At 44.1% G+C, this 19,064-nt stretch overlaps 1 protein-coding gene and 1 non-coding gene across 2 annotated transcripts in view; one reads left to right on the top strand and one right to left on the bottom strand.

Moving 5' to 3' along the window:
- The window catches only part of LOC124754405 (SEC14-like protein 2), a 306,366-nt gene extending 288,622 nt beyond the window's left edge, over nt 1-17,744 (bottom strand). The window contains exon 1 of the mRNA XM_047249026.1: nt 17,623-17,744. Coding sequence (XP_047104982.1) covers nt 17,623-17,676 — 54 coding nt within the window. The 5' untranslated portion in view covers nt 17,677-17,744. The remainder of the gene's footprint in view (nt 1-17,622) is intronic.
- Nucleotides 1,168-1,242, top strand: Trnas-cga. The gene has a single exon. It is a non-coding gene; the product is annotated as a tRNA-Ser (tRNA).
- Nucleotides 17,745-19,064: the final 1,320 nt, after the last annotated feature.

Raw genomic sequence — 19,064 nt, 5'->3', positions numbered from 1 at the left:
TAGCTTGCGAAAAATACACTGACGAAAAAAAAATCGCAATATCAAGAAGGAGTTGTGCGACATAAACGAAAATTGGTAGGCGTGTTTCTATATCTGAATTATGATGTCTGTTCAAATCTTGGGCCAGTCGCAAAAAGGTGGCGCTATTAGCGCCACTATTAGCATGCAAATCAGGCTTGCTTTACATACACGCTGTAATGATCGTGAGCGTTAGTTAGCTTTGAGATTGGACGGGATGGGTTGTTGTTAGTTAAGAATGCCTTTAAGGCAACAAAGACGCCGTTATCAACATCACACTGAGTTTGGAAGAGGTCATGTAATAGTGCTACGAGAAGATGGATGTTCCTTCTGTGATATTGCAGGAAGACTTGGTAGTAGTGTAGCCACTATACATGACTGATGGCGGCGGAGGCCACGAGGAAGTACGTTCGCAAGAACACCGGACTCGAGACGGCCACGTGGCACCACCGAGACGGAAGACCATCGTGGTCGGCGTATGGCTCTGGCGCATCGCACTGCATCTGCAGCAGCAATCTGAGCAGCGGTTGGCACCATTGTGACACAACGAACTGTTACAAAACGTTTACTTCAACGGCAGCTCCGAGCCAGATGCCCTGTGGTGCGCATTCTACTGTCCCAAAATCACTGCCAATTACTTCAGTGGTGTCAAGCGAGCTCATTGGAGGGCCGGTTGGTGGTCTGTTTTGTTTTCTGATGAAAGCTGATTCTGTCTCGGTGTCAGTGATGGCCGTGTGTTGATTAGAAGGAAGCCAGTTGGGAGCCTGCAACCAACTGTCTGCATGCTAGATACACTAGACCCACTGCTGGAGTTATGGTCCAGGGTGCGATTTCGTATGATAGCAGGGGCACTTTCGTGTTTATACCACGCACCCTGACTGCAAAATCGTACATCAGTCTGGTGATTCGGCTTTTTGTGCTACCATTCATGAAAAACCTTCCAGGGGATGAAACTTCCTGGCAGATTAGAACTGTGTGCCGAACCGATACTCGAACTCGGGACCTTTGCCTTTCGCGGGCAAGTGCTCTACCAACTGAGCTACCCAAGCACGACTCACGCCCCGTCCTCACAGCTTTACTTCTGCCAGCATTTCGTCTCTTACCTTCCAAACTTCCAGAAGTAAAGCTGTGAGGACGGGGCGTGAGTCGTGCTTGGGTAGCTCAGTTGGTAGAGCAATTGCCCGCGAAAGGCAAAGGTCCCGAGTTCGAGTCTCGGTCCGGCACACAGTTTTAATCTGCCAGGAAGTTTCATATCAGCGCACACTCCGCTGCAGAGTGAAAATCTCATTCTTCCAGGGGATGTATCCCAACAGGATTACGCTCGACCACATACTGCTGTCATAACGCAGCACGCTCTACGAGTGTCGACATGTTGCCTTGGCCTGCACAATCACCAGGTCTGCCTACAAATCGAGCACATTTGAGACGTCTTCGAACGACAATACTAGCGTCATCCACAACCAGACTTAACCGTCCCTGCATTGACTGATCAAGTGCAAAAGACAGGAAACTCCATCCCACAAACGGAAATCCGGCACCTGTACAACACAATGTATCCGCGTTTGCAAGTATGCATTCGACAAACTGGCAGTTGCACTGGTTGTTAGTGTACCAGCATTTCATATTTTCAATGGCTTATCTAGCACGTACGTTTACTTTTGGTCTTGCAATGTTAATTACTTAAATATGTTACCTAACCCACTGTATTCCTAAAATTTCGTTACTCTAATTACTTTCTGTTGTAGCGATGTTTTCGTCAGTGTAATTACGTTTTGTGAGATTTAGTGTTTTGATATTATCACAAAGGGCCAAGCTATAACAAAAATTTCTTCGAACCAGTAACGTGTCTGAAAATATTCTGCAACAAAAGACAGTATGTGACATTGTCGAACTTATTTTTGATACAGAGCAACACGGAATCTGCTTTTGCAGGGTATCACGTGTGTAAACGAGCTGTTTCTTATGAGTGATGCTTTCCTGAGGAACTAGTTTTTATACAAGAACAACATGTTGTTTAAGTTCATAATGAGCTGTAAGACTCTGCAACAGAGGGACGTAAGCGATTTGGGTCTAATTCTGTATACTTCTTCCATTTCCCAGCTCTCTTTTCTCTCAAGGTTCAGTACATCAATCATAAGTATTGTCATGATGTGTAAGGGACGGCCAAATGAAAACGAGACTAATGGGAAAAAGTAAGTAAACTGTTAATTGTTTCAAAAGTAGTCGCCGTAACTGTTAACATAAAAAGAAATCGCCGTAACTGTTAATACATTTATTCGACTGTGAGACAAGTGCCTTCATTGAAAAATATTTTCGGTTGGCTATGGAATAGTGATTGTTTCCAGACGTGCGCCTCTTCATCCGAAGCAAATCGACGGCCACGTACGTCTTTCTCCAGGGTTGCAGAAATAGAAAAACAGCGTGGGGAGACATCGTGACATTATAGAAGATGTACAAGGGCCTCTCAGCGAAACTTCTGCAGCATACTCGAAACAACCTTGGCAACAAGTGGGCGGCCATTAACCTGCAATAGAATGATGCCGTCTGTCAACATTCCTGAGTTTTTAGAGTTGATGGCGCTCTTCAGTTTTTGCAATATGTCAACGTACTGCTGTGTGTTAATTGTGGCGCCGTGTTCCAAAAAGTCAATGCGCAGTGGGCCCTTGCAGTCAAGGAGAAGGGTCATCGTAACTTTCGTGGAGCTGTCATGCCTGTTTGTTTCCGTTGCCAACAGGACACATTTTTCCAAGAAGGCACTTACCGTCCTGTCTCACAGTGAGGCAAAAGTATTAACAGTTTTGGCGATAACATTTGAAATAATAAACAATTACACTTATTTTTTCCATTTGTCTCTTCTTCATTTGACTGTCCCTTACACCTCCCCTTTCCAGTATTATTCTCCCCTCCTGCCAGTAACATCAACTGTCATTTGACAAGCACGATAGAAAAAGCGTGTAAGCACTCGATCGTGTTACAGCAAGGTCACTCAAGACTTTCCTTAGAATTCGGCGACGTAAAATTACTAATTTTTCAGATTGATTGTGCTCGTGCTCATTGGCTCCAGGTGAAGGAGAAACAACTAGATGGGTAAAATCCTTACAAGAGAACCTCCCCATCGCACCCCCTCAGATTTAGTTATAAGTTGGCACAGTGGATAGGCCTTGAAAAACTGATCACAGATCAATCGAGAAAACAGGAAGTAGTTGTATGGAACTATGAAAAAAAATAGCAAAATATACTAACTGAGTAGTCCATGTGCGAGATAGACAACATCAGGGATAGTTTGAGCTCATGAACGCTGTGGTCCCGTGGTTAGCGTGAGCAGCTGCGGAACGGGAGGTCCTTGGTTGAAGTCTTTCCTCGAGTGAAAAGTTTCAGGCACTCACACATAAATTCGCTGTCCAAAATTCCAGGACATGTTCAGATTTGCTTGGACAAATGCAGGATTTGACGGTCTACACACGGAAAAATTTGAAAACGTTAAAAACATATGTTTTGACAGAGCACAGGGAAAACTGTGCGACTGTGAAACTGTTGCATTCATTTGTTGCAGTTTATGTGACAAACTCTTATGTTTTCATCACTTTTTTGGGAGTCATTATCACATCCACAAGAAAACCTAAATCGGGCAAGGTAGAAGAACCTTTTTACCCATTCGCCAAGTGTGTAAGTTAGGTGGGTCGACAACATATTCCTGTCATGTGACGCACATGCCGTCACCAGTGTCGTATAGAATATATCAGACATGTTTTCCTGTGGTGGAATCGGTTGACCTATGACCTTGCGATCAAATATGTTTTCGGTTTCCATTGGAGAGGCACGTCCTTTTGTCTACTAATCGCACGGTTTTGCGGTGCGGTCGCAAAACACAGACACTAAACTTATTACAGTGAACAGAGACGTCAATGAACGAACGGACATATCATAACTTTGCGAAAATAAAGAAAATAAACTTTTCACTCGAGGGAAGACTTGAACCAAGGACCTCTAGTTCCACAGCTGCTCACGCTAACCACGGGACCACGACGCTCCTGTGCTAATACTGTCCTTGATGTTGCCTATATTGCACATGGACTCCTCAGTTTGTATATTTTGCTTACTTTTTTTTTATAGTTCCATACAACTTCTTCCTGTTTTCTCGCTTGATCTGTGTTCAGTTTTTCAAGGCCTATCCACTGTGCCAACTTATAACTAAATTTGAGGGGGGTGCGGTGGGGAGGTTCCCTTGTTAGAGTGCTATCATGAGATCCATCACATAATACTCAGCAAGCATTTCGGATTTAGAAATCACTTGCTTGTACGTCCCAATGTTGCAGACATTGGAAGCCATCAACTTTTGGGGAGACGTCACACATCGAATATACTCGTCAGGCACTGGCAGCTGCCCCTCGCTGCCAAACTAGCCCGAGGTCGTTGTCAGACAGCACTGGACTTAGCATATCGTCTACTTTTGCATACGAAAGCAGACGTTATTCGCTGAGATAACGACGCCCGAAACTAATCTCAATACAGCACAGCAAAGACATAACAGAATGATGACAGTACCAGTGTACACTGCACTGCATTCTGAGCTAAGATCGCTAGCGAGCCGAAACGAGTCAATATCGGTCCAAACTCCCACACTTTCTCGCGATCGCCACCGCCGAGTGTCCTCTTGGCGTGCGCGATTAGCGCAAGATTTCAGGACTCTACAACCGTTATGACAGGTACATGTGCATGTACGGTTCGGAAGCCCATACGATCAGGATCCTGTTACAAACACTCCCACCCCCGCTGCACATCACCGATTCCCTTCCCCCCTCATTGGGCCACTAATTCTCTTCTGAATCATTTCGACAGGTGGAGACGTTTCACAAAAGAACCTTTCAGCTTCCGGTTGTACCGTAACACCCAATACATTTGCTCGTTATATGATTTTTTTTGGTGATAATTCAGTATCGATTGTAATCTGTGTATCTTAATTACGAAACCTAGGGAGAACTGTTACTTTATATGTACAGGTAACACGTACGTAATAATTCGCTGTACTGTAACTTTGTTTTACATGAATTACTTTCATTCTCACCATTTGTAAATGACTGTTCTCTTCTTGAAGGAATAATCCATGTATTATAAAAGTCGAAGTATGTATTTGTGTGTGTGCGCGTATGTTCCACATCTCCTCCTAAACCATTGGACCCATTTCAACTAAACTTGGGACACCTGTCCCTTACTGGGGGAGTAAGAACAATCTAACTATCCTAATTCAGAAGATATGACGTCGTAAACAATGAGATGCGTGAAAAACATCATGCATGATGTTGAAATTTAACCTGTTACTTCTGTGCTTCTCATTGTATTCATAATAAATTTCGCTGGCAGTCTCCATATACGCTGCGGCTAAATACACCAACAAAAGTATATCATGGTTACACACATAATTAAGGAGATATGACGACATAAGTACTGAGATGTGTGAAAAACTGTCGCATTGTGCATGACGTTTAGATTTATTATTCCTTTGCTACTCACTCTATTCGCAAAATATTTCGCAGACAATATTAAGATATGCCGCTGAATACGCATCCAAAATTATATCGTTGTACGTCACATTGTTCAAGAGATATGAGATCAAACTCTGAGATGCGTGACAAAATGGCGCATCATGCCTGAGGTTTCAGTACTTCATTCTCTACTAGTAATACACTCCTCCAGTTGACTCATCTTGCCGGCCAGAGTGGCCGAGCGGTTCTAGGCGCTAAAGACCGGAAACGCGCGACCGCTACGGTCGCAGGTTCGAATCCTGCCTAGAGCATGGATGTGTATGATGTCCTTAGGTTAGTTAAGTTTAAGTAGTTCTAAGTTCTAGGGGACTGATGACCTCAGCAGTTAAGTCCCATAGTGCTCAGGGCCATTTGAACCATTTGACTCAACTTATGGAAATCCCTGACACTTGGCAGCGTTTCTGACAACTATTAACAGCGAAACGCAAACAGCTGCAGACGAAAACAATAGCCTCCTATAAGCTATTGACCCTAAATAATGAAAAGTGCAAGGTCATCCACATAATTGCTAAAAGGAATCTATTGAACTTCGGTTACACAATAAATCAAACCAATCTAAAGACCTTAAATGCAACGGAACTACAATTACAAACAACTTAAATTGGAAAGAACACATAGAAAGTGTCGTGGGGAAGGCGAACCAAAGACTACGATTTGTTGATAGAACACTTAGAAGATGCCACGGATCTAGTAAAGATACTGCGTACGTTACTCTTGTCCATCTTCTTCTGGAGTACTACCGCGCAGTGTGGGATCCTTACCAGATAGGATTAATAGAGTACATCGAGTAAGTTCAAAGAAGACCAGCACGTTTTGTATTATCGAGGAGTAAGAAAGAGAGTATCTCTGACATGATACAGGATTTGGAGTGGACATCATTAAAAGAAATGCTTTTTCGTTGCGGCGGTATCATCTCCGAAATTTCAATCACAAGTTTTCTCCACCGAATGCGAAAATATTTTGTAGACGCCGACCTACATAGGGAGAAACAATCATAATAATAAAATAAGGGAAATCAAAGCTCGCACGGAAAGATATAGGTGTTCGTTTTTTCCGCGCGCTGTTCGAGATTGGAATAATAGAGAATTATTGTGATGGTGGTTCGATGAATGCTCCGCCAGGCACTTAAGGGTGAACTGTGGAGTATTTACGTAGATGTAGCTATGAAGAGGCGTTGCCATAGATACGTTTACAAAATCGCATTGTAGACTCTCGAAGCAGCTGGACATGCAACTAGAAACACTATTTATAATTAAGTTCAAATGGGACTTAACTTCTAAGGTCATCAGTCCCCTAGAACTTAGAACTACTTAAACCTAACTAACCTAAGGACGGCACACACATCCATGCCCGAGGCAGGATTCGAACCTGCGACCGTAGCGGTCACGCGGTTCCAGACTGTAGTATAATTAAGTCCTGAGTTAAATAAACATTACAGAGAATTTGTATTTTGCGTACTATGTTTCGTAATTTGGATGATTTACTTATTTGTACGTCATGGATCTTTCTTCGTACTGTGATTCATAATTTCAAAGATGTTTTTACGAGTACATGGAAATGATTTTTTTTAATATTCCAATACAAACACAGTTCATGTTTTACTTTCGTTTTTATAAGAAAATAGCCAAAACGAATACCCAGGCAATGGAATACCGGGTTTGCCAGCTAGTTTTATTGCAAAGCCATGCGAGTGGTCTTCAACCACTGAAGTAGAAGATGAACACCGCCTTCTATTTGGCGCGCGTAAAATATAGATTACAAATAAAAAGTACTTACGTTACCGTTTTTTATTTACAAATAAACGCGATCGTTATACATCAAATAAATTTGTATATTTGAAAAATGGGTTAGCGTCATCGGCGTGTAGACACCGCGGTGTGTTGTTGAGTCCGCTCGTAAAAGACTCGATAGACTGGTTCTTATGTGTACGTGTATAAGAACGTAACGTCAGTCTTATGGCCATGTTTTGTCAACACTGTAGACCTTCGGCCTTAGGGTTGCTTTACTACTTGTGTAGGAGACATAGGTACTGACGTCAAGTTTTTTTTTTGTCCTTTGCTGTTTATTGGTAATGATGACAAGGAAAGCCATTTGGTTTTTCAATGAGACAAAAGCGCTTAGAGTCTGAACATTAGTTCAGCTGGACAAGGACGTGATATGAAGTCAGGCATGGCCTTGAGACAACAATTCCGACAATGCTTCAGGCAAATCTAAATCAGAATGTACGACGGGCAGTTGATTCCTACTTTTTCTAAATGCACGTCCGGGGCCTTAATCACTGTGTCAGTTCTATCGGCGGAAACTGACGTCTCTACAAACGAGAAGAGACAGCCAGTCAACGGGCGTAATCAGGAACTACCTGGGAGGAAATCCCTGTCTTTTAAGTTCCAGAGTTACTGCGATAAGGGAAATGTACCACGAGTATAATGATTCTCTAAACCAGACATAATTTCTCTATGGCTGGTGCTCTGGTCTAGATTCAATCACATGTGAAAAATACTGACTTTTGTTCTTTATGAGAAATTTTCACATGATACAAAAGTGTTTTGTGACCTCATTAGACTCTAGTGTACGATGCTACGGATGATTGTACAAGGTGAATCGTCTAAAACTTGCACTGCAAATATTGCGGAAATGGAAAATGCTATTGATGTACGATTTTCACAGAATGGGATGGTTGTCAGCGGCTCCTAGGGTTGCTTGTCAAGGTCTCGTACTGTTAGCCAGTCAACAGATGATAACACACACACCAAAAAAGGTTTGCATCACCCCAGTTCTGAGAGTTCCGGAACCTGTACAGAAAATTGGAATAGAGATCAACATAAACATCATTTCCGCCCTTTTTATTGCTAATGAAAACCACACATTGCATGTTGTCCCACCATACAGCGAGACCTTCAGGGGTGGTGGTCCAGATTGCTGTACACACCGGTACCTCTAATATCCAGTAGTATGTCCACTTGGCTGACGCATGTCTGTATTCGTCGTGGCATACTATCTACAAGTTCATCAAGGCACTGTTGGTCCAGATGAGCAACTCCTCAACGGAGATTCGGCGTAGATCCCTCATAGTGGTTGCTGGGTCACGTCGTCCATAAACAGCCCTTTTCAATCCATCCAAGGCATTTTCGATAGGGTTAATGTCTGCAGAGCATGCTGACCTCTCTAGTCGAGCGATGTTGTTATCCTGGAGGAAGTCATTCACAAGATGTGCAAGATGGGGGTGCGAATTGTCGTCCATGAAGACAAATGCCTTGCCAATATGCTGCCGGTGTGGTTGCGCGGTCGGTCGGAGGATGGCATTCACGTATCGTACAGCCGTTACCGCGCCTTCCATGACCACCAGCGGCGTACGTCGGCCCTACATAATGCCACCCCAAAACAGCAGGATACCTCCACCTTGCTGTACCCGCTGGACAGTGTGTCTAAGGCGTTCAGCCTGACCGGATTGCCTAGAAACACGTCTCCGACGATTGTCCAGTTGAAGGCATAAGCAATACTCATCGGTGATGAGAACGTGATGCCATCCTGTGTGGTCCATGAGGCATGTTGTTGGGTCCATGTGTACCGCGCTGCATGGTGTCGTGGTTGCAAAGACGGACCTCGCCATGGTGCACAGTTTGAGTCGTAACACGACGACCTGCGGCTGTTGGAAAAGCATTATTCAACATGGCGGCGTTGCTGTCAGGGTTCCTCCGAGCCATAATCCGTAGGTAGCGGACATACACTGCAGTAGTAGCCCTTGGGCGGCCTAAGCGAGGCATGTCATCGACAGTTCTCTCTCTCTGTATTTTCTCCATGACCGAACAACATCGCTTTGGTTCACTCCGAGCCGCCTGAACACTTTCCTTGTTGAGAACTCTTCCTGGCACAAAGTAACAAAATGGTTCAAATGGCTCTGAGCACTATGGGACTTAACATCTGTGGTCATCAGTCCCCTAGAACTTAGAACTACTTAAACCTAACTAACCTAAGGACATCACACACATCCATGCCCGAGGCAGGATTCGAACCTGCGACCGTAACAGTCGCGCACAAAGTAACAATGCGGATGCAATCGAACCGCGGTATTGACCATCAAGGAATGGTTGAACTACAGACAACACGAGCCGTGTACCTCCTTCTTGGTGGAATGACTGGAACTAATCGGCTGTCGGACCCCCTTCGTCTAATAGGCGCTGCTCAAGCATGGTTGTTTCCATCTTTGGGCGTGTTTAGTGACATCTCTGAACAGTCAAAGGGACTGTGTCTGTGATACAAAATCCACAGTCAACGTATATCTTCAGAAAATCCGGGAACCTGGGTGTTGTAAACTTTTTTTTTGATGTGTGTAATACAAAGAAATTGCATTTTTGTGCAAACGTACACTTTTAAAATGGAGCAGTGCCTATTGACATTAAGAAACTAAAAGTAGGGTAAATCAAAATGTAAGTGGTGTTTGTTGCAGGTTTCGAATGCGAGTCGTTTGCGAGATATCGTATTTTGTAAAGTTCCCACACCGACACATGTAAAATACCTCTGTTATCACAGTAAAGAACAACAAGTAGATACACTAGCTGTGAGGGTTCTGACCAGTAACGAGACAGCTGACCATCACAGGTTGTGTTCAAAATAATAATCGGCAGCGGCAAAACGCTTCCAGTTTGGCATGGAACGACTGCTCCACAAGTGGGGAGATGGCCGAGCAGGCTGCAGTATTATGTCGTTGTGTATCGTCGGATTTAGTTGATATGTCCTTGTAGACAGCGTCTTTCAGCTCTCCCCACAGAAAAAAAATCTACAGGCGTAAAATACGGGGAATGGGTCGGCTATGGTACAAGCCCTCTGCGTCCAATCCAACGATTGGGGAACAGTTTGTGAAGACATGTAGTAGTAATTCATGCACTATGGACTGGACATCCATTACGTTGGTACCAGAGGTTTCTCCTAGTCTGAAGAGGAACGTCTTCTAGCATCCGTGGAAGATGGTCTGCTAGGAGGCTGCGATACTTGTCCGCATTTAATATTTCAGATATGAAAAACGGGTCTATGAACTGATGGTTCACTATCAAACATCATTTGTTTACAGTCGATGGACGCTGACGTTGCATCTGACGAAGCCAACGGGGATTGTCAACAGGTCAATAATGCATGTTTCGGCGGTTTATCTAGCCAAGATTAGTAAATGTGGTTTCATCACTAAACAAAATGCATGAGACATCAGGAATATCCAGTCTTGATATCCATGTGTAGACGTCAGCACGATTTTCGTAATCGTTTCCACGCAGCTCTTGCTCGAGAGAGATGTGATAAGTGTGGAACCTACTGCGAAGGAGAATGCGTAGGACACTTGGCTGACTCATGCCACTTCCTCGTGCGATTGCGCTGGAGGTAACGTGCGCATCAACTGCAACAGTTGTTTCCGTCGTCCCTTGTTTCGTTCTGTTACGTTTTCTAGGTTTTACACTACCACTTTCACGTAACTGGTTGAAGAGGTTGGTAGACAATTGGTGAGATGGTTGACGTCTATTGGGATATTTTGCCGCATATACTGTACCAGAACGAACTGCATTCTTCCTATTCCCCACATACATCATGAGCAACTCGGGTTTTTCTGTATTGGTAAATCCCATTGTCTACTCACGATCGGCCGGCCGGTATGGTCTAGGCGCTTCAGTCTGGAACCGCGTGACCGCTACGGTCGCAGGTTCGAATCCTGTCTCGGGCATGGTTGTGTGTGATGTCCATAGATTAGTTAGGTTTAAGTAGTTATATGTTCTAGGGGACTGATGACCACAGATGTTAAGTCCCATAGTGCTGAGAGCCATTTGAACCTTTTTTTTTTCTACTCACGATCTACTGTCTGGACTGACACACACTACCCACTGACAAGTCGCAATGCACTCAACAAACACGCAAGCACTCTGTAAACAAACATAGCAACATCGTACATAGCAACTACGCAGGCTGAATGGTGCAAACAAGTGTCGGTGTGAAAAATTTTCAAAACACGATATCTCGTAAACGATTCGCACTACTTTTCGATTGTCGATGTCAATAGGCATTGTTCCATTTTAAAAAGTGTGTATTTGCACAAAAAATACACTAAGTACTATTAAGCCGGTTGATTGCCTAACAATGCCAGCCCCTGACTACCAACCCGTTCTGTAAAAAGCGTACATCAATAGGACTTTCCATTTCTGCGATATCTGCGGTGCAAGTTGTAGGTGATTCACCCTGTATAATGTGATCTCCTACTTTAGATCTATTAGAGTTGACCGAGCGAGGTGGCGCAGTGGTTAGCACACTGGACTCGCATTCGGGAGGACGACGGTTCAATCCCGTCTCCGGCCATCCTGATTTAGGTTTTCCGTGATTTCCCTAAATCGCTTCAGGCAAATGCCGGGATGGTTCCTTTGAAAGGGCACGGCCGATTTCCTTCCCCATCCTTCCCTCACCCGAGCTTGCGCTCCGTCTCTAATGACCTCGTTGTCGACGGGACGTTAAACACTAATATCCTCCTCCTCTATTAGAGTTGTATCTACAGTGAGTGACTCTTTCAGTCGCTAATAATCGAGGGGGAGGAAAAACAGTGAGTAGAGATGGTGTGTTATTTCAGTTGGAAAGGATGGAATAGGCTTCATTGAAAACATCAATCTGGCATTCGACTTAAATAGTTCAAGAAAATACCAAAAGCTTATAAAAAATTGGTTCACTGGTGTATGTCTACTCTTGACATCAGCATTAATAGCAGAAAATTTTGCTCATTGGGCTCTGAGATCCGATACTACAGTCGTTAACTGGATGAAATTTTAGCTTCTACTTTCGAAATAGCGGCGGTTGTCGAGGACGCTACCCGACATTTGCCTCCAGTTAATTTATTATCATCTACACCGCGAGAAATTGAAGCCGGCCGCGGTGGCCGAGCGGTTCTCTGCGCTTCAGTCCAGAACCGCGCTGCTGCTACGATCGCAGGTTTGAATCCTGCCTCGGGCATGGATGTGTGTGATGTCCTTAGGTTAGTTGGGTTTAAGTAGTTCTAAGTTCTAGGGGACTGATGACCTCAGATGTTAAGTCCCATAGTCCTCACATGGGAACCTCCCCATCGCACCCCCCTCAGATTTAGTTATAAGTTGGCACAGTGGATAGGCCTTGAAAAACTGAAAACAGATCAATTGAGAAAACAGGAAGAAGTTGTGTGGAACTGTGAAAAAATAAGCAAAATATACAAACTGAGTAGTTTGTGGGACGATAGGCAACGTCAAGGACGCTAGGAACGCTGGAGCGCCGTGGTCACGTGGTAACGTGAGCAGCTGCGGAACGAAAGGTCCTTGGTTCAATTCTCCTATCGAGTAATAATTTTAATTTTTTATTTTCAGTTTATGTGACAAACTCTTATGTTTTCATCACTTTTTTGGGAGTCATTATCACATCCACAAGAAAACCTAAATCGGACAAGGTAGAAGAATCTTTTTACCCCTTCGCCAAGTGTACAAGTTAGGTGGGTCGACAACATATTCCTGTCATGTGACGCACATGCCGTCACCAGTGTCGTATAGAATATATCAGATGTGTTTTCCTGTGGAGGAATCGGTTGATCTATGACCTTGCGATCAAATGTTTTCGGTTCCCATTGGAGAGGCACGTCCTTTCGTCTACTAATCACACAGTTTTGCGGTGCGCTCGCAAAAGACAGACACTAAACTTATTACAGTGAACAGAGACGTCAATGAACGAACGGACAGATAATAACTATGCAAAAATAAAGAAAATAAACTTTTCACTCAAGGGAAGACTTGAACCAAGTACCTCTCGTTTAGCAGCTGCTCACGCTACCACGGGACCACGACGCTTCTCAGCTCACATTGTCCATGATGTTGCCTATGCAACCCGTGGACTACTCAGTTTGTATATTTTGCTTATTTTTTCACAGTTCCACGCAACTTCTTCCTGTTTTCTCAATTGATCTGTGTTCAGTTTATCAAGCCCTATCCACTGTGCCAACTTATAACTAAATCTGAGGGGGGTGCGATGGGGAGGTTCCCTTGTCAGAGCCATTTGAACCATTTTTGAGAAACTGAATAGTAAGACGGAAACGAAAGAAATACATTTTGAACCGGTCGTCAATCAGGTAAAGATCTAATTTAATTCACGTCCGCCTATTACTCAAACAACGCATTTTTATAGCCCTTTCGTCTCCTTTGTGCCACCATCAATGAGTACTTTTATTCCCGTCTTATTTTTTATAATCAGGATGATTGTGGATGTACACAGACTGAGAAGAAAAAGCGAAGCACCCAGAAGACATAGTCGGATGTGAATGTAACTTTGTGCACATGCACATCATCGATGAGTATGTAAATGGCTCAAATGGCCTTGACCACTATGGGACTTAACTTCTGAGGTCATCAGTCCCCTAGAACTTAGAACTACTTAAACCTAACTAACCTAAGGACATCACACACATCCATGCCCGACGCAGGATTCGAACCTGCGACAGCAGCGGTCGCGCGGTTCCAGACTGTAGCGCCTAGAACCGCTCGGCTACACCGGCCGACTTGTAAATGGTAAGAGCATCAATTATCTGTGAGAAGTAGAACGGCAACCAGACCACATTAATATTGTTCTTGCTTCAGGTCTGGAAGGGTACATTGGGTGATCACTATAAAGGAGACGCAGATACCGCGTACTCGAATGAGACAGCGTTATCAGTACCTAATAGACTTTGAGAGGGGCCTTATTGTGGGTCTCTGTTTGGTTGGCTGGACGAATTGTGCAGAACCCAGATTTTTGGCCCGATGTTGGACTGCATGGGAACGAGAGCGCAGGCATACTTGTCGTCAAGTATCCGGTCGACCACCGCAAGGAAGGATTGCCGTATTCTGCACCAAGCACATCGTAACCCCTTCACATCTGGACTTCCCTTCCGAGAACACGTAATGGACTCTCTGCAACGTAGAGTGTCGTTTTAGTCAATTGGTCGGAGACTAGCAGCAACCGGGCTAGAGAGTTAGCGTCCCATGCCTAGGCTACTGATAGCACCACAAGACAAACGGCTGCGTTTGGAGTGGTGTCGTTAGTGGGAAGCATGGACTGCTGATGAACGGCGTCGCATCTTCATCTACATGGATACTCTGCAGATCACATTTAAGTGCCTGGCAGAGGGTTCATCGAACCACCTTCACAATTCTCTATTATCCCAATCTCGTATTCCGTAAGAGCTCCGATTTCCCTTATTTTATCTTGGCGATCGTTCCTCTCTATGTAAGTCGGTGTCAACAAAATATTTTCGCATTCGGAGGAGAAAGTTGGTGATTGGAATTTCGTTAGAAGATTCCTTCGCAACGAAAAACGCCTTTCTTTTAATGGTGTCCATCCCAAATCCTGTATCATTTCTGTGACACTCTCCCATATTTCGCAGTAATACAATAGCGTTCAGCGGCGAATCGCAGGTCTGCGATACCCCCAATGACTATAATCGGTTATTATGCTGGCGAGCTGGAGAAAGGTGCCATCAATCCCGTGTTTTAGAGGGGCACGGCGGTGTGTCGTGGTGTGGGGAGACTTCGGGTATGAATTCAAGTCACGGCTGACAGTGACTGAGGGAACTCTGAGGGCACAACGGTATGTCACGGACATCCTACGTCCTCTTGTGTTACCTCTTATGTGACATTTTTCGACACGACAATGCTCGTTCGCGTCTGGAACGTGTCTCTATGAGCTGTCTGCTCGATGAGGTATGGCGAGCAAGATCCCCAAGTCCGTCCCAGACAGAGCACATGTGAGACCAGCTCGGACGTAAATTCCGTCCCAGTGCCAGGTCAAGGAGACAATCTGAGCAGCCGTCTTAGCCTGTTTGCAGATGACGCTGCCGTTTATCGACTAATAAAGTCATCAGAAGATCGAAACAAATTGCAAAACGATTTAGAAAAGATAGCTGAATGGTGCGAAAATTGGCAGTTGATCCTAAATAACGAAAAGTGTGAAGTCATCCACACGAGTGCTAAAAGGAATTCGTTAAACTTTGGTTACACGATAAATCAGTCTAATCTAAAAGCAGTAAATTCAACTAAATGCCTAGGTATTACAATTACGAACAACTTACATTGGAAGAAACACAGAAAATGTTGTGGGGAAAGCTAACCAAAGACTGCGTTTTATTGGCAGGACACTAAGTTGTTGTTGTTGTAATTTTCAGTCGAAAGACTGGTTTGCTCCAGCTCTCCATTCTGGTCTATCCTGTGCAAGCCTCTTCATCTCCGAATAACTACTGCAGCCTACATCCTTCTGCATCTGCTTACTGTATTCATCTCTTGGTTTCCCTTTACGATTCCCTCCGTACTGAATTGGTGATCTCTTGACGCCTCAGAATATGTCCTACCAACCGATCTCTTCTTCTAGTCAGATTGTACCACAAATTTCACTTCTCCCCAGTTCTGTTCAGTACCAGCTAATAGTTAACAAGGTGAAGACATATGTGTATCGCATAAATGTCAGGGTTAAGAGGCTAACATTCGATAACAGTGCAAACAAAAAGTCTTTTGAGGAACAAGGTAATAAGCGGAAGGTTAAATTGTGTGTTAGTAACAAACTAGGGCGTTTTAGTTGTCAAGGTTTTGATTCAACCAGGGTTCCGTGGAGGAGGTATACTGGTAAAAACTCATATCGTTTTGTAACGTATATTTGGCCAAAGAAATCTTTGCTGCTTGATAAAGTAACAGATTGGACGAGAATTGATCTACGCATTCAGTCTCCAGTATTCTTCTGTATAGCACCACAATTGAAAAGCTTCTATTCTCTTCTTGTTTAAACTGTTTATCGTCCATGTTTTTCTCTCATACATGGCTACGCTGCATACAGATACTTTCAGAGAGGACTTCCTGACACTTAAATCTATACTCGGAAATTTTAAAAAAGTATGTACTCTACATTTTCCAGCACCTTCTAGTTGCATTCTTTTTCCAACTCTCGTCCGTCAGTAACAAGCTCCCGCGAATAATGCAGACTCGTAACGTTTCGATACGACGTTCTCTGTATAAGGCTTCTCTTAATTGCTCAGTGTCCTCTGTCAGGTCAAACCTGACATGCAGCCCACTGACTGGAACAGTAATCCAGTTTAAAGCTGAGCAAGCTTTTTGAGTTGGATCTCTACGCATTTAACGGTTCCTCAGTATTCTACTAACGGGATGTAGCCTAGCACCTGAGTTACCATCGGTCTATATAATTGTTCAGTTTCATACTTACATGATTCGTCAATGGCAGCAGCTATTTGTATGGAGCAACCTACTCCAACTGTTAGACATAAATCTTATAGGCAAAGAAAACTACATACTCAGCCAGTCCACAATTTGGTAAAGATCTGATTTATCATGAAAATTCAGGTCCATGACTACGTAGACAGTACATCTTTTTAGACCGCAAAGAAGTGTGGGCGCCTTTGGATCGTCATGAGTGGGTACTTTTATTCAAGTTTTATTCTTTAGAATGCTAGGTTCTGTAGGATCTTCTTTACAGTATTATATAATTTTCCATAGCTCTTTCCTTGGGGCCTGTCCACATCTGGATGCTCATCTGTCGCAGAAATATACACAGAGGCGCGGTACCTGTTTTTAGTACAAATACTGCCGAGTTAGGACAGATTAGCATCCAAAAGAGGACAGGTACCAAGAGAAGTGTAGGAAGCTACGTAATAGTGTAAAGAAAGTCCCACAAAACTTGACAGTCCAAAAAATTAGACATGAGTAATAGTTTTTTATGAGTGAACAAATTTAGACTATAATATGGTGTTTTGTTTGCGTAATTGGCATATATGAATTCCCGTAATTCAGTCCGCAAATACAACAGTTGTTAGGACTTCAAACAAAGCATTGATATCTGATGTAATGTTTGAGTATCTTCTCTTATCAGCGGAAACGACTGAGGATGCAGCTCAGTGTTATTCGCCGAAGCACAAAATACGTAAAGAAGGGTCAAGCGCGCCTGAGACACGCTTGTCAGTGAAGGACTTCCTATCCAATAATTAGCGAGATAGATCGAAATTAGGACCATGCAGGTGGAAATAGTATTCACTACAAATACGTACCTTCATCAGAGAGAAGCGCTGGTCGTCAGTGAGGTCGAGCGCGTCGGGTGCCATGATGCCGCGGTCAGCAGGTCGTCGTCAGAGTCTTCTGCCGCGTTCTGTCACAGCCGCAAGCTGACTGGCGAAGCGGCGGGGCTCAGCCATGCACATGCCGTGGGAGACGGCAGCGCCGCGCTGCGGCGTGCGAAAGTATGATCGATGCGCATGCGCAGAAAGCGCCTGCGACTTCCCAGGCTCGCGTCCTTTTGCATTCAGTGCTCACTGCAGACGCAATCGTAATGAAACGATGGTAACAGGTTGCCGCAGCAGAATAATCAAACTCGAGAGCAGCTGATGCGAAAGATCGTATACACCATATTGCAGGGAACAGAATGGCAAGTCTTCGAAACCATAGTAAGTGGGAAAACTGCAACTGGTGTATGCAAAACGTTGATCCTATAACGGTTTTATGTGTTACACTAAAATACTGCTAAATTCTACGACGCGGTTTAACTAAAAGGTGGTTTCGAAAGCACACAAGGAATGTCAGTGTGGATGTATACAAAATTACTCTCTCGATTTTCTAGTTTATGTTATTTTACGTATTATTGCGACGGCTCCGTTAGTCGTCTTCTTCAGGTGCATCGAGAGCAAACGTATCTGGACTTTAAACCACGTGCCACACAACATGTTTTAGAGTAATGGTTATTTGTAGGCGCCGACAGTGGAGTTCTCATTGGAGTTCCGTTCCTCGTAATATATTGTTGTGAGTAGATCTCCATGCTTTCAAACGCTTGTCCAAATAACAGTTGCCGCTATGGAAAAATGTGCACCTTGATGTAAAATACGAGGCATAGCTGCAGACACACACCTTCAAACGTTCGAAGTCCTTCATAACAAGGCCCTTAGGATAATCATTGAGTTAGTTGAGAACACAAGTGAACGTCCCATCGACAACTAGGTCATTAGAGACGGACCACAGGCTCCGATTAGGGAAAGATGGGGAAGGAAACCGACCGTCCTCTTTCAAAGGAACCATCCCGGCATTTGCCTGAAGCGATACAGGAAAATCACGAAAAACCTAAATCATGGTGAGCTGAACGCGGGTTTGAAATGTCGTCCTCCCCAATGCGAGTCCAGTGTGTTAACCACTGCGCCACCTCGCTCGCTATAAGTGGAAGAAGACTGTAACCTATGATCTGGAGAAAATGGGTTTATTAATATTCCAAGGACGCTCATACGGAAGATAAAATCATCTTCGGAAATTTGGACTTCTCTCCTAAATGGTCAGAAACGTGCTCGATGCCCGTACTAATAGTGCTTCTCCTAATTTGATAGCAGCGAACGGCCCCGAATTTCGTGTCTGAGTGGGTCCACTTCGGCCGACGCTGCATTTCAAAAAATGGCTCTGAGCACTATGGGACTCAACATCTGAGGTCATCAGTCAACCTACAGCTTAGAAC

Source organism: Schistocerca piceifrons, chromosome 1 (genome assembly GCF_021461385.2).
Source record: "Schistocerca piceifrons isolate TAMUIC-IGC-003096 chromosome 1, iqSchPice1.1, whole genome shotgun sequence".
Taxonomy (NCBI): domain Eukaryota; kingdom Metazoa; phylum Arthropoda; class Insecta; order Orthoptera; family Acrididae; genus Schistocerca; species Schistocerca piceifrons.
Note: the sequence above shows the minus strand (reverse complement) of the source record. Positions and strands in the feature narration are given on the sequence as shown.